At 38.0% G+C, this 26600-nt stretch overlaps 2 protein-coding genes across 9 annotated transcripts in view; both read right to left on the reverse strand.

Annotated features, from left to right (window-relative positions):
• TMEM233 (transmembrane protein 233) overlaps positions 1-5145 on the reverse strand; it is a 28085-nt gene extending 22940 nt beyond the window's left edge. For all 3 annotated transcript variants that reach the window (XM_013173731.3, XM_048063864.2, XM_066978936.1), the window contains exon 1: positions 935-5145. The gene's annotated coding sequence lies outside the window, so the exon portion shown is untranslated. The remainder of the gene's footprint in view (positions 1-934) is intronic.
• A 235-nt stretch (positions 5146-5380) lies between these two features.
• The window catches only part of CCDC60 (coiled-coil domain containing 60), a 61710-nt gene continuing 40490 nt past the window's right edge, over positions 5381-26600 (reverse strand). For 5 of the 6 annotated variants that reach the window (XM_066978917.1, XM_066978922.1, XM_066978921.1 and 2 more), the window contains 10 exons: positions 26135-26311; positions 20054-20176; positions 18988-19092; positions 17310-17400; positions 15236-15461; positions 11481-11571; positions 10412-10534; positions 9162-9293; positions 7082-7271; positions 5381-5679 (listed from right to left, as the gene is read on the reverse strand). In XM_066978917.1, coding sequence (XP_066835018.1) covers positions 5581-5679; positions 7082-7271; positions 9162-9293; positions 10412-10534; positions 11481-11571; positions 15236-15461; positions 17310-17400; positions 18988-19092; positions 20054-20176; positions 26135-26311 — 1357 coding nt within the window. In that variant the 3' untranslated portion in view covers positions 5381-5580. The remainder of the gene's footprint in view (positions 5680-7081; positions 7272-9161; positions 9294-10411; positions 10535-11480; positions 11572-15235; positions 15462-17309; positions 17401-18987; positions 19093-20053; positions 20177-26134; positions 26312-26600) is intronic. The other variant, XM_066978923.1, reaches the window with a different exon arrangement.

Here is a 26600-nt window from a genome sequence, read left to right on the forward strand (position 1 = left end):
TGCTTTTTGTCAGTTTTATCTCAGCCTCTTAGATTATATGGGTCACGGTTGTTCCTCTTTTCCTACAACAAATGGGAACAGTTGGGCATTGTAACCTTTCCTCCACACTTTTTGCGTGGAGTTTCCATTATAGACCATACGTATTTCCCTTAGCTGCAACCTGACCTACTTCGTAAATATGGTTTAAAGAACCATAGGTAGGAAATAGCCTGTTAAAGGCAAATATTTGTTAGAACATTCTGGGAAACATTCTAATAAATTATCTACATAAGACAATGTTTCAATGACTGTTACAGTAATCTAGCACTGGAAATAAATTAAATGCCACATTTGTCAACTACAATGGGTTCTTTTAAAAATCCACTACAATTTATAGTACAATGACTAAATCCGTCATATATAGTTAGGTGCAATTTACAATGCAATGTACTAAAGCACAGCCACCCTAATAAAAAACTATATAGATCATACAGAAAATGAACAATCCTTTGTCAGAAAAAAGGAAAGAAACGTCAACAAAGAAAAAACTCTCAGCCTTTCCCTCCTTCAGAATTTTATTCGTATTCTTGCAAACTGCACTGCAGAAGTCCAGTTCAACAATGGAACATTGGAATCCTGAAAATTGACATCGTTAACTGTTGTTAATCAGGACTGACACCATTGAAAATAATGTAATTGTGTGCGGATGCTGCAGTAACCAGACCAAAACCTGCAGGAGATTTGCGCAGCTATAGCATGCAGCTCCTTTGGAATTCATATTCTCATGAGAAAGAGTTACCTTTGAGCTTGCTCTGGTTTGTGCAGAGATTCTTGTGATATTCTTTCTTTCCTAGTGGAATATGTCTTTTATTTCCCTTTTGCTCAACTGCAGAATAATTTAGAATCTGACTTTTATTCCCTAAAACTGTCCTTTAGTATGGAAAAGACCACTTACCTTGAAGAGTAAGCGTCACTGCCAGCTGTGGTGTCTTCCTCAAAACATGGAACTCAGTAGCTGGATTAATGCAAGAAATGCTGTTGTTTCCCTGCACAGCAGGGAAAGAGCATTCCCCTCTTCTCACTGTTGAAAGGTCTTCTGGAATGAACATCCTTCCTGCTTACTGTTACCCTGGTAAATAGACAAATACAACTTGAAACGTGCTACAGTGACACTGCTATGCTGGACCTTCACCCAACAGGCTCAACTTTTCCCTTCTCCAATATTGTCATAAAACACAAGCAACAGGTAGATCAAAATCCATCTATGTTCCATCTTTGACATGGACCAATAAAAAATGATTAAGAAGAATACAAGAAACAAGTCACACAGGGTGCTTTAGGCCCTAGCACATCCTTCCAGCTTCTTGCTATCAGATGTTTATGGACTTTTCAGGAGGAGGTTAGACATTGATTTATTTCAGCCAGTAGTCAGTTAAATCAAAGAAGCCAAGGTTTTGGTAAAGGAAAACAACCCCCATGTATGTATTCATAGCTGCAAATTTTCAAACAGAAGGAAATGTGTTTCTTACCCAGAACAAATGAAGAGTGAGACAGAACAAGCCATGCTAACCCTTGTTGGTTGTAGCAGAACAGAAAGGTAAAATGTCTGCTTCCAAAACGTTTTCTTCCAGGTTCTCTACGTGATGGGCCTGATGGGCTGGCTAAAGTAGCAGACTCCGTATCAGGGATGACTATTACCTTCAAAGGTGCAATTCAGTTCCAGACAAAGCAGGAAAGATTAAGCTTTACTTCCACTCACCAAACTCCAGGCTCTGGATGGAGAACAGTCCTACCTACACATGCATTTGTGTATTTCTGCTCTGATGATTCAAAATAGCTCTGATTTTATTTTCTATAAACCAGCCTTTGACAGTACTCTTAAAGGCTTCCAGTAAAATGCATTATGAAGGTGTCTCGGAGCCTTTTAGCACACGCAGAATGTTTGGAAGTCTGTAGACAGAGAAGTAGGATGGGGACTTCAGCAAGAATGGGTCTGTACAGAAACCTCAGTACCACTGAACAGCTAAAGGATTTGTCCAGATCAATGACCTCTTGCCTTTGGTATGAGTTCAGCACTGGTCCTTCTTTGGAAGCTGTTTTTAGGCATGTGAGAAGAAATCTCACCAGAGACAGAAAATTAAGGTTGGGGTATCTGAGAATCCTTCCTAGCTGCATTCCTTCTGTCACATCTTTTTATTCACTTTGATCCCTTTCTTTTGGTGGTCTGCCAGTTTTTCTACTGGGAAGTGTCTTTTTTATTTTGTGTAGGCTTGCTGCATAACAAAAAGTATGGCTACAGACTCTCAGTGCCTTGAATAAAAGATTGAGCTGCTGGTTTTAAGATCAGCCTTTGCCCTTGTCAAAACAAGCCATTCTCATTTTACAGTAATCAACACCAAACAAGGTCAATCAGAATCTTTCCACTGACCTTATTACAAGATAAATCTGGGCCCAAATATCCTGGGGTTTGTTAGCCTGAGCTTTTATCTTCTGTAATACCGCAACAGTGATATTTATTAAAACTTAGCAAAAAGAATTGCTGTTATTAATGTCTGAGGCCAAATATAGTTACATCTCTTTAACACACAGGCACGAAGACATTAATTTACAAGACAGCAGAACAGAATGGTGATACATAAAGCTGGAATTCCAATTAGAAAGACATACACTGGTTTCTGAACACCCCTACAATGACTGTGACATTTATTTATGGTAAAACAGCCTATCTCTGAGAAAGAGATGTTTATTTTATAATCCCTATTTATAAGATGCTGCTTTTTATGTCCTAGGTAAAACACAGTGGGAGTATTACTGCTGATGTAAAAGAATGGCTGGCTTCTTTTCTACCATGGTGAAATCTTTCCTACAAAAAGAGCAAAGATGACGATTTCAAAACCACTGTGAAGCAGAAGGAAAGGGTGAGCTGCGAAAGAAGAATTACTCTAATTGTTGTGTTTTCCACTTGCCAGCCTAATAGCCAAGCAATTCTCAAACAACAATAACTTTCTGCCTTGCTACTAGTAAGACCCAGAAAATGTTCTTATTTCGTGTAATCTGAGGAGGATGGGATTTGGATGACACTTAGAACATAGCAGGCAGTGGGAAACAGCAAGATTCTCTGCCTGAGAGTTCATTGCTTGAATCCCTCAAACATCCCTCCAGTGCATGAAGTAAGCGGCCCACCCAAGCTTGCATGGTTCATTTGGGCTAAAGGCATTTGTGAATGACTAGTCTATTTGCTGAAGCTGTAAAGGACCAGAACAGAATTGGAGGAAGGGTGAGCAGGCAGCACTAATCCAGCAGCTCTAATACACATACTGTTGACCTTTGGCTTGGACTCCTGGTGTGCCATCTCCAGTGTGTTAAATGGGTTACTTTGAACCTACCTTGCAAGAGTGCACGGAAGGAGTGACTGTGAGATGTTCAGAGAAGTAATCTCTTTGCATTATTTCAATCCTTTAAATAAGCAGACAGAGACTTGAGTAGGATTGAGGATCTTGTCTAGTCAGTAATGAGGAAACTAAGTTTGTCAGGAAGCAGGAAAAGGGAAGCTGCTATTTTTCTACAGAGAAGCTCTTTCCCACCTCAAGATAAAAGCAGCAGAAAATGTTTCATTAGGATGGTGCTAGAGGAGGAGAAAAGATGATCTACTTTCTAGAGGAGGAGTCCCTTCCATTACCTGGTGACAACAGGAGAGAGAAGAGCCATTGTCAAACTAAATCATGTACAAGATTATTTTATAATGTTACAAAAACTACGTTAGAGACTCCTAACATTCAGGATTGGCTTCCTGCTTTTGGAGCTCAAATTACTTCTCAGACATTACCTAATTACATTTGGCACAATCATCTCCTCTTACACGCAGGCAGACACATTAAGTCACATGCTCAGCTTTTATAAGCTGCTGATTTCAGCAGCATTGCTGATGTTCTCCAGCTGAGGACAAGTCCATTACCATTTCTTATATGTGAGGAAAACTCATAGCCTTTTCATTGGCATCTTCCATATAGAGAGGAATGGCTAAAGTGAAGGTTTCACCTTGTGTAAACACAGATCAACCAGAATCTTCCAAGCTGCTAAATAAAGATTTCTTTCTGTTTGCATGTAGTATCAGCTGTCACCACAGGGTGACACAACAGCACAGACAATGAAACTCAGATCACTGTGAAATGATCTCAAAAGGGCAGTAGATGTAGAGGTTCTCAAAACCCATGGAGGCATGCAAGGAAGTTGTTTTTGTTTAAAAAAAAAAACAAACAAAAAAAACACACAGTGAACATTCAGAACTGAGGTCTGACAGGTCAGACTGAGACCTGATCCTGCTTATCTGGTAGAAGCATTGACACTGATTTTACTGGGCACTAGATCTGTCCTACAGCATTTGGAGATAGGTTTGCCATTGGATTTTAAGAAGGAGGGAAAGAAAATCTGAGACAGGAAAATATATGGCTTTGCTACCAGTAAAAATGCTAGGCTACCACCACCACATACAGAGTAAGAAAAGTGGATGCACAACAAAATTTTTAAGGCTCACTTTTTACGATGGCTGTAAGTAAAAGAAAATTGTGGTTTTGGTTCTTTTCCTTGAAAAACATTCACCTCTTGTTATGAGATTGAGGAAGGGAACAAAATAAGGTTGTTAATCAATAACATGTTACACATCAGTGGTCACTATACTCACCTGACTCCTGAGTTGGCAGCATTTTTCCTTATTGCAGCTGAAGGATTAACAGCTTTTCTGGCAAATGGGCCTTCGGGAAGCTTTGACAGCCAGGTAGGCAGCTCATTAAGATCATCAACTTAGGAGGTCATTGATTCTATTACCCAGCAACTGTGACCCACCACAAAATAGATGGTTAAGCCCAAAGAGATTCACAGAGCTCCTGAATTATCACTGTCTCTGAGTTCAGGGGTGCCATTCTACTGTCTTATGCAGCAGAGTAATGGAAAATATATGCTAAAGTAATCAGCAGAAAGCACATCGTCAGGTAAAAACTTGGAAAATGCACCTAAGGATGCCTGTTTTTTCAAGTGATTTTAATAAGGCAAGAAATTAAGCCATAATCACAGAGTAACTACAAAATAAACTCAGTGGAAAAATAAAACATCCAGATTTCAGAAAATAATTTGAGCAAAAACCAATCATCTGAAAGCTTACAACCTCCCTACGTTTGGGTTATGTTTTGTAAATAGGAGGTAAAATGAAGAGCAATCAGAGACAATGCTATTGAGATATGACAACTGGTATATCTGTAATGAGGAGATGCTTGCTATACTGTAGGTAATGTTGGACAAGTGTTTGAAGAAGCCACCTGGCCTGTGATTAGGAACTCAGTCTTCATCCTAAAAAGTTAGGTGAGATTAAAGTTTGGTGGTGAGTCCAAGACGTCACACATGAAGGAGCAACAGTGTTGAGCTTTTATTTTCTGTGGCTGACCTCGGCCAGCAGAGCACTGTACAGGGTGTGCAAGAGTGATCAATAGGACTTCCTGAAGTTAATTTGTTCCCCAGCCTTCCTTGAGGCAAATCTCAACAGACAGTAGGTTTTCTGCTTGAATCCAGACAGTTGTATCTGGAAAACACACTCATCTGGCCATTTGATTAAAAGGTAGAGGCCTGTGCACTGGGAGGGGCTACTCTTGTCTGAAACCACTCACTGAAATCCTCTTCTGGCATCTGCACAATACTTTCACGTACAAACTGAAACAGAAAAAGGTTATTTCCTGAGCATTTGATTTTATATGTAAGAGAAAGACATAACATGCGGGAAAAATTGATCATTGTGACAATGGAACAAACATACTGATTTCTGCAAACAGTACAATGCTTTATATCACCAAAACATTTTAATGCAATTTTCAGAACAGCTGGATTTGCTCTAAAATGAATTAAAAGCAAAACTCTACAATCTTCCTTGCCATTTATACCCTGAATCCTTCAAAGTCAATTCTTGTGTTTTTCAACGTATGTCTGTCTCCTGCCTGACATAGCACTACATACATTAAAGCAAACTGGAGTTAAATAAAAACTTCATCTGGAATCTGTGTTAGTTTATATTCATTGATGCTCTTCTTGCTCCTAAAATGCTACAGTTTCCTTTATCTATTCCGGTCAGAAGGAATACCAAGGTCTTCCCTCCTCAGTGGCTATTTTTGAAAGATGTATAAATAAGCAGATAGGAGATTCAGCAATGCTTATATCTTTTTCTCTATTAATACTACTCTAACATGAAGGGTCAAATGAAAAGGAAACAAAGAAAAAGCAAAGAAATAAATCTAAAAAGAAAAACAAGCAACAGAGACACATATTGAGCACCAAGATAAGGCTGCCTCTCTGGTTAGCGACAAGATATGCACAAAACAAAATGGCTATTTTCATAAAACATCAAGAAAATGCAGGTAGCCTGATCTCAACACATTGGATGCTTTGCTCTTGTAAGGCATCATATACTCAGTAAATGAAGATGCACACACACTGTAACCTGCTGCCCCTCTGAGATTACTGTTGTCTTGCAAATGAGAAGAAAGAACTGTAATAAGAACAAAAAACAGAAGGTGGCATCATTGCCTTTTTTGATCTGGTTAGACTACGTAGCAGTATACATTCTAAATGTATTCTGGTTTCTTTCTTCTGTCTTTACTTTCTGCAAATCGCTTCTACAACTACAAGAGCTGAGCCCAAGTTAAGATCTTGAGAAGCAGATTATTTTGACATGTTGTTGAAGCAAAACAAAGATATCTGCAGAATTCCTGAATCAGTGGCGTAATAGCTCATAGATATAACTACTGGGAATGACAGGCCTCAGAAGTGAATGTTTCTTGTCGAGCATCTTAACAATTTATGACAGATTTCACTTTCACTGTGGCAGTAAATAAATCAACGACATAATAATAGAATTATACTGATTAATAATCCAGTGCTTGTCATAACAGCTTTCTCCTGCAGAGTTCAATGTGCCTTGTAAAAGGTGAATAGTACCATCTTCAATAATGAGATCCTAAATGATTTCATCTGGTAACTTTCCACTGCATGAATTTCACCCCTAGGTGTCTGCTTTCCTCAACCTTATCATACAGAGAATCAAGAACTGGACTTGTCTCACCTCCACAGCTGCAGCAATTTCTGGAGAACACAGTTCCCACACCTGTAGATTAGTCAAAGCCTTAAGAAAGGTGTCATGATGAATTTTTAAATCGGGAGTCAGGCCAAATTTTTCCAGTTTCTTTAAGATTTTCTTCACGTAATGGTCATTCTTCACAGACTCTGGGAGTCTGGCCAGCAATACAGGAAACCTTTAGCAGAAAGAGGAACAGCAGTAAAAGAGAAGCCCTAGGAACAAATGCTTATCTGATGGATAACTCTAGGTCTGCCTGACACTTCTGCCACTTTGCCACCTCCATGGCTTAAAAAAAAAAAAAAAGGTTATTTGTGGAATGCAATACGCAGTGTAATTCCCATTGAATAATGCAAAGGAGCTTTATTTAATAGAACTTGTGCACTACCTCCCTTTACAGGGCATTAAAATAGATGCTTCTTCATCGTTCGTTTAAATTTTGAATGACAAACTTGGTTATGAATGCAAATAATAATAAAAAACAATGTTTCCATTTTTACTAGATATGTCCTCTTCAGCTTTTCCCCATTTATGTTTAGCCTCTACAGATTTTCTAATGCAATCAGTGCCTTCTCTGAAACACTTTCTGATTTTCTTTACTCTTCCTTTTCTCCCCGTTAACATCATTCTTCATTATGTGCTGACATAAATCTCACTGATGTGAGCATGCTGTAACACACAGTCTTTACCATTGTATTCTGAGTATAGAGAGCCAGAAGGAGAATTACACATTACAATAAAAATAAAACTCTTGTGAAAAGACTTCCATTTTTTTTAAATGTTCTGTGTAAATTCTGCAGTGCTGTTTTGACAGTCCTAAAGACTGATGTTCCAAGCCCTTCCAGACCGTGCATGACTGGGGTTTGCTGGCTGAGGATTTGGCAGCACACCAGCAGGAAGTGCTGCCTCCCCACAGTTTAGGATGCACGTTACTGGTACAGCAGGAGAGAGGTGAGGAATTTCTTCCTTAAATCAGTAAAAAAGGAAAACATAGCTTCTTGTCTTCAATAGAGCCACTTCTATACTCAGTTGCATACTGCTGGTATGGCTGTTTAGCCAACTCTTTACTATCCCAGTTACCAGAACTGTGTCACAAGCAGGTCTTATATAACCAATTAATGCATTAAGGTATTTTCTTTGAGAAAGGAAGCTAGGGCCACTAGGCTCATATCATGCTGTTCATATTTTATTTTTATTTTTCTCACTTCTTGAGAGACAGAAAACAACCAGACTGACAGCATAGCATAGTAAAGCATTCCTACTGCGATTCAGCTTTCCTAGCAAGGCAGTGTTTGCAAGAGTACGGGAAAAAAACAGCCGTGTTGTAAGTGAAATTAAGTGCTATGGTGAAAGCAATTTCTCTGTCATGACCTAGTGTCTCCACAAGGGGGTTGACCAGCTGTGTCAGAGATTTCACTCTTCGTATACCTCTCTCATGAGCACTTTGCAGGGCAGGCAACAGAAAGGTATCCTCATCTAACTATGCTGGCATAGTCAAAGGAAGACAAGCCTCCTTACTATGGAAGTATGATTTTTATATGAAGGAATAGCTGGCTGATAGTACTAGTCTCATATGGGGGAAAAGTGAAAAACTATACTGGTGTAAGTCTCCTTTATACTCATGAAGCTCTGTCCATGTTAAGGCTTTTTGTAGCAGAACTGAGCATATAAAAGCAAAAACACATTCATTCCAGTTTCAGGGCTTATTTACATGTCAGAACTTAAATCTAGTGGACAGCTGGAACATATGTTGGAGAACTAAAACCAGAGTTTTGCTATATAGGCCAAGACTAGGTTTATTCATTAACTCATGACTGATGAGTTCCTGGGCCACCTGCATTTTGGGCCTGAGATAAGAAATTGGCTTTTCATTACTGCTAGATGTGAAGGACAGAAGGCTTACTAGCAAGGAGAACAAAAGAGGGTAGGCCAAAAAACATGTTCCATGCAGCTTGCACTCTGCAATTCCACGTCTTCGCTTTGTGTAGAAAGAGAATTTTTTATTTTTATTTTTTACTAATGACAGCTCTGTGACCATGACCATCTGAGGGTCTCTGTGACTCCTTACCATTTTATTTCATCTTCAACATGTTCTCTTTCAGCTCTCATGTCCAGCTGTCTTAGTCTTTCCATGTCTTTTTTAAAATACTTCAATCGTTTCAAAGCTTGGTATTTTTGAGAGCATCGCTCTTCCTGGCTCCTACAAAAAAAAATAAAAAATTAAAGTCATCCTTGAAAACTTACCATTCCTCTTCACAGTTGATTCGGAGGATACTAAGGAAGGCAGAGAACAACGAATGTGAAGAACACATCGCGTGACGAGTCTGTGGACACTAATAAAACTTCCTATTTCTTCTACAAGCATATTAAAAACTGTTTACGTTTTATGTCAACTCTAGGAGGTAAGAAAAACTTCAAAGTCAAAACACTTAAATTGAAATTTTAAATTTTAATTGAAAGCTCCACTTTCTGTAAGGTATCCACTACTTAAAAACAAACAAACAAAATAAACAGTAATGCTTCACAATGATTTAGGGTAAAATTGTCCTTCCATACTGAAGAATACTATCAGAATGATTAGTTCCTTAGGCAGTCACAACAGCTGCTCAGGGAATAAAGTAAGAACCCAGCTCCAAAGAAGGAAATCTCTGGGGCAAAAAAATCTAACTACAAAATGGAACAAAAGGTTGGAAAGAAGAAGGAAGAGAAAAGGGGAAAGAAAACTGTGCCTATAACATCCTGCAGAACAGCCACATAAGGAAGGATTTCAGGCCTGTTGCTTATTGAGAAAAAACAATTTGCACAACTATCACCCAGAAACATTCATCTGTGAAAGGAAAAGGAAGACAGATTTCAGCTGGTCCACAAAGGAGAAATGTCACTGATCTGGGAAAAGGCCTTGAGAGAGGTCATTGCAACTGTTACTATGAGAGTAGTCAAAGTAATGATGAAGAACAATACAGTGATCTCTGAAATGAAATTACAAGATAGCCATGCAGACTATATGTGAACTGAATTTATTATTCTCTCTTAGGGTCTAAAGGACTATGATATTCAAAGTAAATATATACAACGTATTTATCAGAACTATGTTCCACAAGAGTCATTCAGAAATATCCCAAAACACTGCCATAAGTTCTTAACCTGTAGTATATTTTTTGTATGTGGACAGTCATGAAGTTTTCTAGACCATGCCTTTATTCTTATTTTTATGTAAATCAGTAGATGCATTTTAAAACATCTGAAGACAAGTCCTAAATCTGGTGAGAAGCAAGGCGCAGGGTCCTTTAAGAATATAAAAAAAGAGTCTCTTTTTACCTCTCAAGGCTCTCTAGGGTGTCATGTAAACAACAAGCTGCTTCTTCACGTATTTCTGCGAACTTTTGCCTCGTATCAGCCCGCAAATTAGATTTTCTTTTAATGAAAGAGCTGATATGGCAGCTGCAAGTAAAACAACAAAAAACTTGGAATTATCATCTTGTGGTAACCATCTTGTGACAAGCACCTGTGTTGCTTACAACATACAGCAATGTGAATGCACGTCAATTTTGAGATCTCATTCACAGTAAAATCCAAATTTAGTATCTACAGTTTTTAATTCATGAAATTTACAAAATAATTTGATTAAAATTATAAGTTATATTAAATTCAGATTGTTTCCAGCTTTCCTGCCAGTCACTTTCTTCCAGGAAAGTCTTTTTGCACTGCATTGAAATGTACTAACTGTGCTGCAAGTTTTTACTGGCTTGCTCTGGCCTCACTATAATAAAATGCTCTCTGACATTTGTATGCCAAACTTTTTCCACACATTGAGCTGAGTTTATACAGCATATAACGTCCTTCAAAAACAGATTTGTAAACTCATCCCTGCCTTCTGGGCCTCTGATTCCTTAATATTATTCTCTCTTGCTCTTTAATGAATGGCATGTTTACTCTGTAATCCTTCTGAGCCACTAACAGCAAACTGTCAGACAAGACAAGTTTTAAAATAGTGTACAGTATGGCTTCTCCAGAAGGTGAGACATCCTACAGGTGCTGATAAAACACTCTTAATATGACAGACTTGCTGGAGTTCCTTGCTCTCCAGGTACAAAGTTTACAATTAATTTTTCTCTTGATCTCTACTCCAAGGAAAAAAAAATGCTTCAGCAAAGTCTAATTATAAGAATAGTTTGTTGTGTTGGTCTTACAGCTATAGAAACCACCACAGAAGTGAGTAATGAAGGAACACGCCTAGTGTAAGTTTATTCTGCCATCCATGCCAGGAAGTGTTAATATCATTTGAATTCACTGAACACTGAATTCAGCTGTTCTGAAAAAAATTGCTTAAGCTCTGTCCTGGTGAGTTGCTTCTCCTAGTCATTCAGAAACACATTGAGTAACATACCTCTGCAGTCTAGTCTTCTCAACCATATCTTCTTGTTCAGGGACATCTTTTGACACGTTGCCATGTGGTATCTGGATCAGCTTCTGCAGGGCTGATAAAAAAAATAATCTGTAAAAACATGCTAACTCAACAGTGTATTCATTCTTCTCCTTGCAGAGGGGATGTCACATACATTGGCCCAAATGAAACATCCTCAGAGACCTAATATTTAGTACTTTAAAAAATTTAAGTTTCTTTAAAAAATACAGACTTTTAAAAGAGGTTTCAAGATAGGTAACCAAATACAAAGGCACCCAAATCATTAATCCCTTTTGAAAGCAAAAACTTTGTTCTTTCAAGCTGTGAAAAACAACAAAACAAACAAAAACAAACAACCATCAAGTAGGAGATAACAGATTATTATTATTATTATTATTTACATTAGATGCTTATAAAAATAGTACATTAGAAAATTGGAAGATTTGAACAAAATACACAGAAATTCAATCTTCAGTTCCTGTATTGTGCTGTTAGTACTCTATTGGCATAATTGTCAAGTCTTCTGAATTTTTGAGCCTACAGCATCACTTTGCCCTTCTTCTTTCAAATGGAATTTAATACGTTTAAAAACAACAGGTATCCAGTTACATCTTTGCGTCTCCTTATAGTCATCTGCCAAAACTTAAGACCTCAAGTAGCCCTTCATTGGCTATTTGTTCCAGACTATCCATCTCTGAGCAGATCTCTCTCACTAACAATGGTCTCTACTCTTTCTGCCTTCCACTGTAATGTGAATGTTTATATTCTCCTCTCCCAAACACCTGGAAAGCCAATTTAACTCACTGTTTTCCTTAAAATTGACATCTTTATTTTTCTCTCCACTGCTGTTTCATTCCTGCTTTTATGCCAACCCCCTGGAAAGACACTGAGATGGCCATCTTCTGTGCATTATTCCCTCCAAACACGCTTATTAAAAATCCCAGTGTTAGCTGTCAAATTCTAAGTCATCTTTTGAGGTGCTTGGTATGTCCCACATGGTAGTAAGTGGTATTGTATTGAGCATTCAGCACCTTGAAGTTGCAATCCTCAACTTCAAAAGGTCATTTTTCTGTATTTTTGTGAAGCACCACATATACTGTAATAGAAAATGACTGCTGAACGTTAACTGTATCAAATATCAGCAAAAACTACTTCCACTTGTTAAAAGTACAGATTTGAATATCATACTGTGAATTTATAAATGTAAGACATGGATGCTAGAAATTGTTTGGCACCAGCTCATGGACTAAAATTTTAAGAAACATGCTTATAATAAAGATCCTATATTAGCTGTGGCCAAGGTAAGTTTCAAGAGTGCCAAACTCCTAGCCAACCTCAAAGCTCTACCATTGACTAGTTTAAACGATGGCTCCCCTGTGACTCTTACTAGTCAGTGTGTAAGCTTCTAAGATGCTGGCTACACCACTGAACCTCCTAGAGCTCTAGAACTGAGAAGCAGTTTGAATATTAAGGTTGACTCCCATGGGGTTGGAGCCTCTGCTCAAAATTGAGCTTAGGCTGCATACAGACCTCATCCATTCTGTTCTTAGCATGTATTGCCAAAGCCCTTCTAAAAAGAATCCAATTATCTTTTCTATTTATGGTTACCATACAGGCAGATAGAATAGGTGGATATCTGAAACCCATCTATGCTGCTGATAATGTCTGTCTGGGGGAGAAGAGCTGTTCTAAGGAGTGGCTGCAATTGGTGTTTTCTCCAAGATGAGCTGAGTTGTCTCAAGTCAGTCCTGCTAGCAGCCCAGTTGGTAGATTTTGGAGAGAGAGAACAGGAAGCAAAGCACAGCTAATACCACAGAGATATAGGTCCTCTTTTTGACTACCAACAGAAACAGAGGGCCTCAAGGAAGTGGTCATGGTACCAAGCCTGACGGGGTTCAAGAAGAGTTTGGACAATGCCCTCAGAAATAGGGCTTGATTTCTGGGTGATCCCATGTGGAGACAGGAGTTGGACTTGATGATGTTTGGATACCTTCCAACTCAGGATAGCCTGTGACTCTATGAATATCTCCATGCCCTCCATTTTATAGTATTAGAATCTGTTCCAATTACCAAGTTAGGAAAACTGGGGAAATGAATACTCCAGCTTGTCCATATTCATAATATTTTTGAAATATTAACCTCCATAGCTGTGAGCTAGGCAGACATTAATTAGAAATATGAAAAACAGCAGAGACTGTAGTAATTTCACTAGACTGCATTTGCAGCAATTGGGGTTATGATCTCCAGCTCTCCCACAGACAAGCTGTATGAGTTTGGCAATCCTCCTTGATTTCTACATCTTAAACATCTGTGAAACAGGGTACAAATATATACCTATTATGTAGGGATGTAACACTGATTAAACCATTGAAAAGACATTGATTTACCCTAAAGAAAAGGCCAAAATACAGGTGCAAGCTTTATAATTATGAACCTTTGCACAAATATGCAATGTCCTCTTTTAAAAAGTTTTTGCCTGAGAATTCAAAGCCAAACTGCTGGCTGAAAAGCTTTGGAGCTACAATCCAGCTTAGAGCTTGGGGCTAAGACCTCTCAGATACAGGTCTCGTTTTAATTTTCAATGTGAAGAAAACTTATGTTGTGAACTGATTTGCATATATGTATATTTTTGCAGTAGCCACAAAAAATTAGGTTTACATTTCATACATTTAGATCACATATTATCTGTTTACACAAAAAGATTTTCAGATGTGGCAAAGGAAGCAAGCTTAGAACACTAATCTGCTTTGTAAAACCTTTGACTGATTAGATCGGGACAGAATGATAAATGAGCCAACCTCAGAAGCGACCTGTTGCTATACCACAGCTGCAAGCGCTGTGGCCTTCACGTTTTCCTTTGTCAACACGATATAGCATTTAAACTTTTGGACTAGTACAGGTCCTCACTCTGCCAACAGCTTTGAAAAATCAAACTTGTATAAGCAGACATTCTACAGCAGCAGTAGTAAAACCACAGCATCTAAATTAATGGAAAGCCTTTTGTCCAACTGCATTTTGAATTTTTTCCTTAACATAAGTACTTCTCTAAGAGGCACACTCAGGTGTAACTACTAGTTAGCTGCCTACTACAGAATCTTTCCCACTTCTAATATGTGCTTACATGTGGGTACATGAATTGTATGTACTCTCAAAATTTTGTCTTTATGAGTTACATGAAGCTTTGTGAATTCTAGGTATAAGGCTACTGACTTGTAATCTATTTCTGATTTGTCCCTGTGCTTTTCTGGTCTTGACTTAGGAGGAAAAGAAAAGACTGAAGATTACCTAGTTTTGTACTAAAATGCATTGCAGAGCTGGCAGATAAACTATTCTGTCAGGTCTATCAAGCACAGGTAATCACTAATGGATGAGTAAGAGGAGTACAGAGTAACAAACCCCTAAGTTAAACAGACATGTATTTAGTGGATCAGTTGTTTAAACCACAGAACGGTTTTGCTGTTTTTACCTCCTGTTGAATATTATAGATGTGGATGACAGTCTGATCATAAAACTGCTACAACTAACTATTAATTAAAACTCTTACTTAATATTCACATGGGACTACACTGTGTTTAAACCAATTTGCTAACGGTGAGGGCGTAAGGAACTCTGTACAAGTCTCCCTAAGTCTGAAGAGAAATACACTTGTACATCTAGCAGTGTCTTTGAACTAAGTACTCCCTAGTAATGCTGAGAGCAAATCTATTTGATATTGGCAGTCAAGAAAAGAAACTTACAGGGAAAAAGATGATGTTGTTCTTTAGTTTGCACTGACTCACTCATAACATCAGACAAACCTCCATTCATGTTGACATTGTCTTCAGAGCAAAGCACAAGGGAATTTACACTACTGTGAGGGGTTTGACCATGAGAAGACTGACTACTAAGCTGAGAGATGACTGGAGTAGATATCTTGTTTGTCTTCCTGCTAAGTGGACAGTGTCGTGCTTTCTGCATGTATTTCTGTACATAGAAAAAAAAGAATAGAAAGGATTTTCAACATCAAATGTCAACAGCAAAGTTTGTTTCAAATTTCTGTAGCAAATTTGACAAGAATCATATTTCCATAACTAATCACAGCAGTAGGTCTTTCTAGCCTTCCTGTAACCTCAAAGATTTTTCTTCAGTGACTTCAACAAAGCAGTGATTTCTTGGATCAGTCCTCCTTTAATTTATTATCTTCCTTTGACATTCCTCTGCTGAAGTAACACTGAAGCAGCGGAGAAGGTTGGTAATAGAGCAACTTTCTCATGTCCATGGAGGAATAGGTCAAAATGGTTTGATAAATGTTTGGGTCTCCTCCCTACACCCAATAACCTGGCAAATACTGTGTCAGGAATGTAGATCTGAAAGCAGATTGAATTCTGCAGGTTTGGTAATAGGAACACCATGCATTATAAAGCAAGTACCCCTGGAGAAACCCAATAATTCCACTAGAAGTTTCAAACCAAATATGAAAAGCAGTGTTCAAGTAATAATTAGTGTAAGTGACAGAGAGGAAATTATCATTAAGTCAGGAAAGTTATTTCAGAAAAATAATCCCAGCAATATGGATGCTAAAAGACACACAAGGCTTGACACGCACTTTGTTTTCCTCTGCTCATGTTCATTTGGACCTGACTTTAGAGAACAGATAAGACTATATGGAAAAGTCAGAAAGCCCTCTATTTAGAAACTCCCCTGTTAATTCTGTGACTTGCTGACTTTGCTAACAGTGAAAAGAATATTTGCATAAGAACACAATTTCTGTCTTTTAGAAGTTTCACAACTCTTGCTGCTTATTCCCCAACAGCAACCTTAATCTTCCATTAAATCATTTCTGTTATTATGTCAGGAGGGTACAAGCTGCAAGTGCTGACAAGTAACAAGAGCAAACAGCCTGCACGTAACAACAGCTCATACTTCTAAGAGTGCCTCACCTGGGGCTTTAAAAGCCTTTTACAAAACTTCTTTAAATTTGCCTTACAGGGGGCAAAGCAAGGAACTAAAATCTTAGGCAAACTGCTGAATATCAAAATGTAAGATGTGCTAGAGTGGAAAATACCAGAATCCACTGGTTCCTTACTGAGCTCTTCTAGTTATGCTAAGCCAAACTCATTCCCACTTTATTTCCATCCATTCACTTGGTTTTTTTGGAAACTCCTAAAGAAAAGTCTTGCTGTGGTTTCAGAAAGATGAACTATCATAGTAAAACAGCTACCAAGTATTAGAGATCATTTGTAGTTTTTATAATGATGTTTGCCTTACCAGATTACCATCCTCTAGGATAATAACTTTATTTATCTTTTAAAAGGCTTTCATCTGAATTGCTTTTCTCCTTTCCTCGGCTTTGCTTTGAATGTGCCAAGTGAATCCTGCTTTCTTTAAATAGAAATTTAGTTTGAATTTGTTTCAAATTGAGCTTTACATTCTGCGTAAAAAGGCAACCAAACATATCGTGACTAGAACTTACTGGGACAAGGTCTTCCAGGATACTCGTCTGAAATCCCCAGGTGCTCAACTCATAAAGAAAAGGGGGCAAGTGCAAGCCAAAGGCTACATAAGTTTTAACAAAATATTTAATTATTCCCACATTGGTAATTATCTCTAAGGCCAAGCCACAGTTTTAATCTGCAGAATAGCTACATGTTGCTTTTGCTATTACCTAGCATCAAACTGTTATTCATCAAAACCCAGAGAGACAAACAATCTGCTTTCACAGGATCCAGAGTATAAAATGTGGTATCAGGAAGTTCAATTAGGCAACAACAATAAAAAAAATGCTTGAGAAGTTAGATTAGTTCCCAAGGAAGAAAATAACAATGAAGTTACCTTTGTATTTGTAACAAAGAGCTCCCACATGAATGCCACTAACTTTTCCTCTTCCATTTCTTTCACTGTTTTTTTACAGCCACCAGGGTCCCTAAGTGAAAACAATTTAATCAGTTTCTCATTTCAAGAGTCCTTGTTTTATTACAACTTCTTTTAAGAAATGTAGTAAACATATAAGCTGTGATTACGCTACAGTCACAAGTGCAGATGAACCTAAATACAGCAAAGTCATTTTTGCAAGATACCACGCTTGTACTGAGTCAGATTATGCTCTCAACTTCCTCTGTGCAAGTACTGAAGAATCTTATCCAGTATAGCCAGATTTCATGGATAGAAATGACAGGAGGGTCATACAAGTTTGATTTTTCAAAGCTGTTGGCAGAGTGAGGACCTGTACTAGTCCAAAAGTTTAAATGTTACATCATGTTGAAAAGGAAAATGTGAAAGCCACAGTGCTTGCAGCTGTGGTATAGCAACAGGTCACTTCTGAGGTTGGCTCATTTATCATTCTGTCCCAATCTAATCAGTCAAAGGTTTTACAAAGCAGATTAGTGTTCTAAGCTTGCTTCCTTTGCCACATCTGAAAATCTTTTTGTGTGGACAGACAGTATGTGATCTAAATGCAAGCCTGATTTTTTCATGGTTACTGCAAAATGAAGTACGTGTGTATGCATATCAGTTCAAGTAACTTTGAGGAAGAGGAGTGGTGGTTACAGACTGCAACAGAAAGCAGAAAGTATACAAGAGACAATACTACTTTTGAACCTGGAAATGAATCCAGAGTCTTTATACTCTGCTGTCAGCCTGTATTTGTGAGGTTTATTGACAAACTGTTCCTCTTATCCCAGTCTATTGGTCGTTCCTCATATGTAAGGGGTTGAAAAACCCATCTATGATACATGCTGGACTGGACTGATTCTCCTGTCTAATTTATCAGGCTAATTCTACATAATGCTACTCTGCCACTCATGTTATATATAAATGTAATTTGTCTTGACTGAGAATATACAGAGAAAACAGAAGAGCAATGCCCTGTAAGTCAGAGCATAAACTGTTCAATGTTTTACCAAATACACATGAATAATTTAAAACAAATTTATGTCAACATTGTTATATTAACTAAAAGTGCCGAGAACTTAAATTATTATTTACTTCTAACAGCACAAAAATTCAGAAGCAACACAATGCAGTTTTGTTAGAAGTACCATCACCATCATAACATAATTGATAGAATAAAAACAGCCACTAACTATCACCTAATAGCTGGCTTTGTTCTGTAATTATAACATTCCAGGAATTCCTGTTGTGTTCACTGGTATAACCCTCTAAAGAAGGCTCCAGGAATATGCATACATGTATTAATACATGTATTTAATTTTCATAATTATTAACAAAAGAAAGTAGGAAAGAAAACTAAATTTGGTTGGGTCAACTCAGTATTTTCTGCTAGTTCTGCAACTTGCAATAATAGAGGCTCATGCTGTGCTACTAATTTGACTGTCCAACTCCCTGCTAAGTGCATGGGGGCAATGTCAATGCAAAATTTGTTTATGCTGCATGGCATGGAATTAATAACATTTCACTCAAATATTACTTGAAATAAGAGAAACAACTAGGTATAAAGGACAAAAGATTCCAAAACCCTTACTCCAAAGACTACTATGCATTATGCACATACATTGGATTCCAGCAGGTTAATATGGAATGCATCGAACTGTTGGATTCAAGGGTCAAAGCTTCCAAAAGCCAGTGTATGGCACACAGTTGTCGGAAAAGATGTTCACTATAAAGTGGAGAAACAAATGTGTTATGCTACAGTTAGGAAAACATAGTCAAATTGGCAACATGTTGCTACGTAGATAGTCTAACAATAATAGCTCTTGTTGATAAAAGGCATTTCTGTAACAAATTGTTTATTGTCCCAGTGAATTCTAGACACCTCTTGAGGTTTTTGCAATGTTGATGCATATTTTTTGGTGGGAAATGCTCCAACAGACTTGCCTTTGTGATGTACTCAGTACTTTCATACCTATGAGGGTTCCAGGATTTATGACCTCATGATTTGGATTCTTATGGTTCTTTTTTTTTTTTTTTTGATTCTGCGGTAGCTTCTAAGGCTTTGCATCTGAGAAGAGGCAATGTGTTTGTTCAAAATGCCAGGCTGATCTTTTTCTGAACTAAGATTATCTTTAGCATTTTAACTTAGTCCACAGGCAAGTGTGAATATACAAAGGTACTTTTGGTGAGCAACAGGTTAATAAACAAAATAGTGTACACGATATGTGTACTGTCTTTTCCCTCTCTTTCCTAGGCCTACCTTTTTTCTTTTTTTTTAAACTAGGCAAATTAAATATTAACTTTTACAGCCTTTCCTTAAGACAAGCCTTATCTCAAAAGCTATACCATATATGCAAATAAGTCAGAATTTTCTGAATCAAAATCTGAAGGGCAAACAATGTGTATTTGTTCACCTGCACCCACACAGGGTTTTCAGTAACTTACTAGGATTCAAACATTTACAATCGAAATTTAATAGTCTCTGAAGACTGATTATTTTGACTTACCCTCATGAAATTCTCAGGAATCACAGAATCATAGAATGGTTTGGGCTGGAAGGGACCTTAAAGATCACCTAATCTTGTCCACCAGTTAAAGAGATGAATATGATTATGGGTCTGTTTTGCTGTGAATTCCCCTGGTGTCCCACCAAGGAAAGTATGACATAAATCTGCCTTCAAATATACCTTTTTGCTTCAGGGGGTCTTGGAATCAGGACACTGGTATAAGCAGGAGTGAAAGACCGTAAGGTCATCTTTTTTTTCTTCTTCCCTGACTTCTTCAAGTGGTTGCCTTCTGTTAGAGAACAACTATAGGAAAGAACAGAACAGAGTTAAAAAAAGGAGTATGTGAAATGAAGACAGAACCAATAAAATCATTTACAGTGTTCACATCACCACGTTCCCGCTCTCCTTCTCACATTTAAAAAAAATACTTAACTGTTTCTCTAAATTGGGGATTACCACATATATATTTTTAATATTGCAAATCAGATATTTACGAGAATGTATAATTATTCATAGTATGTTTACGATAACTTATAAATGTTATTATTTGTGTTTACATGTTTATACTACTACTTATTATTAGCAATTGAAGATTTATTTGAAACTGAATTTGGGCGCATGCACCCAGCACAAGAGGGACATGGACCTACTAGTAGTCCAGAGGAGGGCCATGAAGATGATCAAGGTTGCTGGAGCACCTCTCGTATGAAGGAAGAGAGTTGGGGATGCTCAACCTGGGGAAAAGAAGTCTCCAGGAATTCCAGCAACTTTCCAGTACCTAAAAGGGGGCCTACAGAATAGCTGGGGAGGGACTTTTTGTCAGGGAATGTAGTGATAGGACAAGGGGGAATGGCTTTAAACATAAAAAAGGGTAGATTTAGATTAGACATTAAGTTCTTTATTCAGAGGGTGGTGAGGCACTTGACACACGTTGTCCAAAGAAGCTGAGAATCCCTGAAAGTGATTGAGGTCACGTTGGATGGGGCTTTGGGACACCTGGTATGGCGGGAGGTGTCCCTGCCTGTGGCAGGGGGATTGAATTTAGATGATCTTTAAGGTCTCTTCCAACCCAAACCATTCTATGATTCTATGATTTCTACAGAGCTATGTGAGAATGCTTTCAGTCCCAAATTCATTCACTACACGTATGCTGACATTTATATCTTGAATTGAGATAAATGCTATGTCTTAAACCCATCTATACTATTAAAGAGCCTGTCTGGGAGCTTCCTGAAGATTCAGTGAGTGTCACAGGATGACACCTCTGACCTTATGCCGACATACGCAGCAGCTCTTAAAAGATCTGTCTTGGAAAGAGCTGAGAAGTGATAGAAAGCAGTTCCCTAAATCACTTACTGAATGCAAATCTTTGGTTTGGAGCCCTGACTTACTCCTTTGTGTCTGCACAGGAGGAAGGGCAGGGTCAGCCTCACAGCCCAAGTGACGGACTGCTTCCTCCAGTGATCTACCTATTCAGACCACACCTGAGTATGGAGCTGTTCTGCACTAGGACATGGATGCATGGATGGCTAAAATGTCAAGTCAAAGTGTGGGCCCAGTATGACACAGACAAGCCCAAACCTTTTATAGAACACGACATGACAACTCCCTAGTAATAAGGTACACATTTCACCGAGTTGTCTGCCAAATAAAAAGATATTTCTTTTCCTTACATTCAAGACTCTTTACTTTTTAAACCTTAAACACTTCAAAAATTGCCTTTAACCTGAGAACAAAGATTGTTGCTGATAACTCTGACAGAATGAAATTGTCTTATAGGAGCATACAGTCTGTCTGCAGACGCTTTCTAAAGGGCTCTGGAAAAGCAGAATTTGCTCCTGCTAGTTTAATGATACGCTTCAGTCTTTGCCATTTTTTACTTCCAAGGCCCAGATACAGCCACAAATGCACACTGTAACAAAGACATACTAGATAACCAGAAAGTTTGCTTGTTTTCCACAGGAAACAGAAAGGAATCAACAGAGAATCTCACACAACAATCACAAGAACTCAAAAATCACAGAAAGCAACCACATGAAGTTAGTGAGCACAGCATGCAGAGCTGAATGTGACCTTTTCTACAGACCTTTTTGTCTCTAAAGTATGAACACATCACTTGTCAATAAACAGGAGTATGCCATAACCTGTTTTTCAAAATATATTCCTCTGGGATGCTGAATCAGGTCCTCATGTCAAAAGCACCAGCTCGTAGTTCAAAGGCAGCAAAAGTATATGAAAACCTCATATACCTTTCCAAAGCAGAGAGAGCATGATTATGGACTTAGTGGAGATAAAATACAGCATCTGTTCAGAAATACACTTTTTGCTCACATCACGTCAAGACCACAATATGAAAAATAAGGAGAAATGCCTACAACTGACACAGACTCCAAGTCTCTATCACCTAAGCCAAGACAAGTGAAGGCAACTGAAGGAGGCTTTTAAAACTGACAGTACATAGGGCTGTGTAAAGTAACTGTGCTGCAGAGAAGGAATTAGTGAAGACAAGAATAAACAGAACAACCTTCCAACGGTTCATCACTGCATTAAAAATAGTATGAAAGTCAAAGAAGCCAAAAAGAAAAGAGCAATAAGAGTGAAGCGTGTCAGATATATCTGCGATAGTTTGCTTTCTCCTTCAGTGCAATTTAGAAGAGTGACTGAGTGGCACAGCTCTGTTACATATGACAAGAGATCCACAGAGAAAATATAACATCAAATACTGTAAGCTGGATAATAAATTAGTATAAAACTGAAATGATATTGGCCTTAAACAGGTGAGAGGTTAACTGAGAACTGGGTGGAGCGTGAGTCTTAAAGTTACATGCAGATTTCTTTAGCACAGACTTCCTAGATGGATGAACAATTGTGGATTAACATTTCCTTCCTCAAACTAAAGAAGTTTGAGGGTGTCAGCTTCCTATCGCCTACTACAAACTAGTAAATAATTGGAACAAGGGCTGGGGAGTGTGTCCCCCAAGCATTCAATTGCTACACATTTTCTAAAGCAGCAACTGTAAATAGTACATACAACACTGGCATGGGCATTTCAGCTCTATGTTCAGGGACCTTTTCTTTTACAGAGATCAGTGCAACTCTACAGCTAACTAAGAAATGAACGAACACATTTATTATTTAGTCTAACAAAGGTATCTAAGAACCATAAAAACTGGCAGGTGTTCCTGCTGTCTCAAAAGAAATGTCTTAAACAAAACCTCATTAAGTGAGGTAAGTATCTTCATTCAGATAACCTTAGCTAAATTTGTACTTATTAGAGATAACTAGAGCACATGAATTCCACATACTTTGTTGTTCAGAACAACATGCCTGTTTTATGCTTCCTCAAATCACTCTCTCAACTTCTTCTTTGTAGTCCTAATGAACAACAGAATACTGGTACATACAGTGGGACTATTGTATACGCGTTGAAGTCCTCGATGGAATCCCTGTTCCTACTGGGTGGCACTTTGCTTCGACTTTGTCACGTGTTATGAAAAGAAACTTACCAAGTATGAAGCACTCATATATTTAACACAGTTGATTAAATGCTATTTAATCAACTAGCATTTAATGCGATAAAATGCTAGAATTAAATGCTTCAATTTACGTAACAGCAATAAAAAAGTCCCAGCAGAGACTTAGTATTTGCTTTTGTCTTGTAGAGGAAAAGAGGAAGGGGGAGACAAAATGCCTAGATCCATCACCGTGTCACACCTTCAGTGGACTCTGTGCCTATAAAACCATGCCAATAGTTTCAGCTCTTGAGAATGACTGAAGCTAGACATCATCTGTTAAAAAGTCATTTTGTGCTCCTCCAGCAATTTAACACTGCTTCAGAGACTTAACTTATTCCATGAAGTTCCTCATTTTTAAAGTCAGCACTGTGAAAGCTGGGAGTGAAGGAAGTTTCCACAACAGATAATGATCTGTATTTTGTATCTAGACTTTTTTCTTTTAACTGCCTACCACTGCAGACAAATATGTGTAAAACATCACATAACTGGAGCTAACACCACATGGGTAAATTACATGGGACAGTCTGAATGAACAAAGGCGCACCTGACAAGACCATGCATTCTTCTTTCACTTGTTTCAGTGTGTCCTCCTGTGCCACCCAACACATCCTGGAGTTGAGAAAATTCTCCATAACCCCCCCTAAATTTTGACATCTGATCATATTCTAATGACTATTAGAAATGTTGGCAGGTTTTAGAAAGCTTTACTCTAAAAATGAAATTAAACTCTCAATTAACATGTTAACATTTTGCTGTGTTTTAATCAGCACAGTGAAAATATTCAAGGATAGCAGGCTTACAGTGGCAACTTTTACTACTGTAGAGTTTCGTGTCTTTTTTTTTTTTTTTAAGCTATTTTTACAACTGACAAAGAGCCTAGTACAGACATAAGATTAAAGTGGCTTTGTCAGTATTCACCCACAAGCCTGGAAGACTCTGCACTAGAAGGCTTTTTTTTGTTTTGTTTTTACGGCTAGAAGAAACCATTTCTACATAAAGATAATTTTGTCTGTATGGCTATACCTTCATAAAGGAAAGAGGAATGTTAAATCTTTTTAGGTCAGCCCTGCTATATCTAAACAGAAGCAAATAAATGCCTTCAATGATCTGAATCATCACAATAATAAAGGCAATGATATTTTTCATATGCACAATATTTTTTTCCTGTGCAATAAATGTGGATTATCTGAGTTACAGATGATAGAACAGTTACATACGGAAACGAATAATAAGCACTGAGTTTACAAAAGGCTTTCTGGGAGGTTATGTATTCAAGAATTTATTTTTATTAAATAATCCTGTTTACCTGAAATGTTTATGTGGCCTTCATTATCCTAGGATCACAGTACTATTTAAAAACACGGTTGTAGGTGACTTGGTTAAGGTAAGAAGAAAGTTTTAGATTATGCAGATAGAGGCAAAACTTCCAAAATACTTTGACCTCTATACCCTACACCTTTTCTCCTTCTGTAACACCATTTATTTTTCAGTAACATGCTATTATTTTCTCATCTTTTCTAGCTATTCAGCTAGTGACCATTTAGAACACTGGATATTAAACGTGACTCTAGCAAATATGATACTTCTCCGTTTGAAAACTCTCAGCCTGTCTGTGCTGTTTATCTGTGTTTTTTTTTTATCTGTATCTTTTTTTGTGTGTTTGGTTGTTTAGTTGGTTATTTGGACTGGGTTTCAAACTAACAGGAAAATTTTTTTTTTTTTTTTAATAACGGTTATAAATTGTCAGCTCACTTTGTGACTAGGGTCTGACTGCATCTCGGATGACTCTGGAGACTGAATTCTCCAAGTTGAGTGTCAGCTCATGAAAGAAAGGTGGATGAGAGGAAGCCAGTACCTAGGTTGGACAAAAGCCACAGCAAACTGTTGAGAAAAGCATAGTTAACTACAGTCCTAACTCATAATGGCAACATCGTGCTGTGACTTCCTGGGAAATCTTTTATAGAAGTCAGGCATACTGGCATTACAATGCTGTATTGATTTTTAGAACAAACTCCAAATCCATTTTGATCATCAGATTAGCCTCTGTGTCTCGTTAGTCTTTATCTTCAGATAAAACTGAAGTTGGAAGCACTGGGGACATAGAGCCAGCCATGGAAAACTGTTAGACGTGAATGAGCTTTTGATGCAAGCTCTAGAATAGCCATTCTGTCCTGCTGAGCAAGTATTTAATTATTTCACCACCTAGTGAGGATTGAGAGATGGAAGACAAGTAGAACATCACAACAAGCATTAGAGGTGCATGGAAGAGATCAGACTGAGGCAAAGGATTGAAACCTATCTAATGGAGAGAAAACCAGAGGAAGCTGGTAATAGGACTGAACTAGCCAAAAAACACATTCTGCAAGCCAAGCCACTTATTCTGCATGCAATTCTTTATTATTCTTAGTTCTGTGGTCCTATTTTGGGGACAAAAGCATGCCAAATTCTCACCAGACCTCCTCCTCTTCTCCTCAGAGAATCAGTTCTAAGTTGGCTATGAAACCTTTCCCGAGTTCAAATGACTTTCCACCTTCCAAACTTACCCCTTTTTAACAGTGCCTCAAACATTTTTTGTTCCATGCTTGTTAAGTTCAGATGTATTCACACAGATTTTTAAGCATTTTTTCTTTTAGTTTACACAAGTAGTAATATTCTGGCTCAATACCAAGTAATGACAGAAACTAGAGATTGTTACTTTTTAAAACCACTGACCTTGGACTACCAAAAGCTCTCTGAGTTGACTTACATGCTTATTTCTTCCTCTGACTCCTCTGGATCTGAGAAATATGTGGGCGGCTGGAAATCAGTTCCCCATCTCGTTCCCTGAGCCTGCTGTTCGTTCAGTATGTTCTTCCTCTCCAGTGATTCTTGGTGAAGTATATGGAAGTATGCTCCACCTTTCTTCACAGCATTGACATGATGCCTGCCAAAAATCATCATAATTTGGCCAGTGTACTAAAGACACATTAGAAAATTAATTTCTATGCAGACTACCAACTGCACTTTTAACAGATTTCACATTCTTCTATATTCAACATCAGTATTTCTTTCTGCAATATGATAGAGGACAACAATTCCCCAATATGAACTGGGAGATCTTTCCATTATCTCTTTCAGCACAGGTTAACTATTCAATGTTGGAGGTTAACTACCGAACTCAGGATACCACTGTGTCCACTACTCGATTTAAAAACTACCTGACTCATTCTAAT

The sequence above is a fragment of the Anser cygnoides genome, chromosome 17, assembly GCF_040182565.1.
Source record: "Anser cygnoides isolate HZ-2024a breed goose chromosome 17, Taihu_goose_T2T_genome, whole genome shotgun sequence".
In the NCBI taxonomy this organism is placed as follows: Eukaryota; Metazoa; Chordata; class Aves; order Anseriformes; family Anatidae; genus Anser; species Anser cygnoides.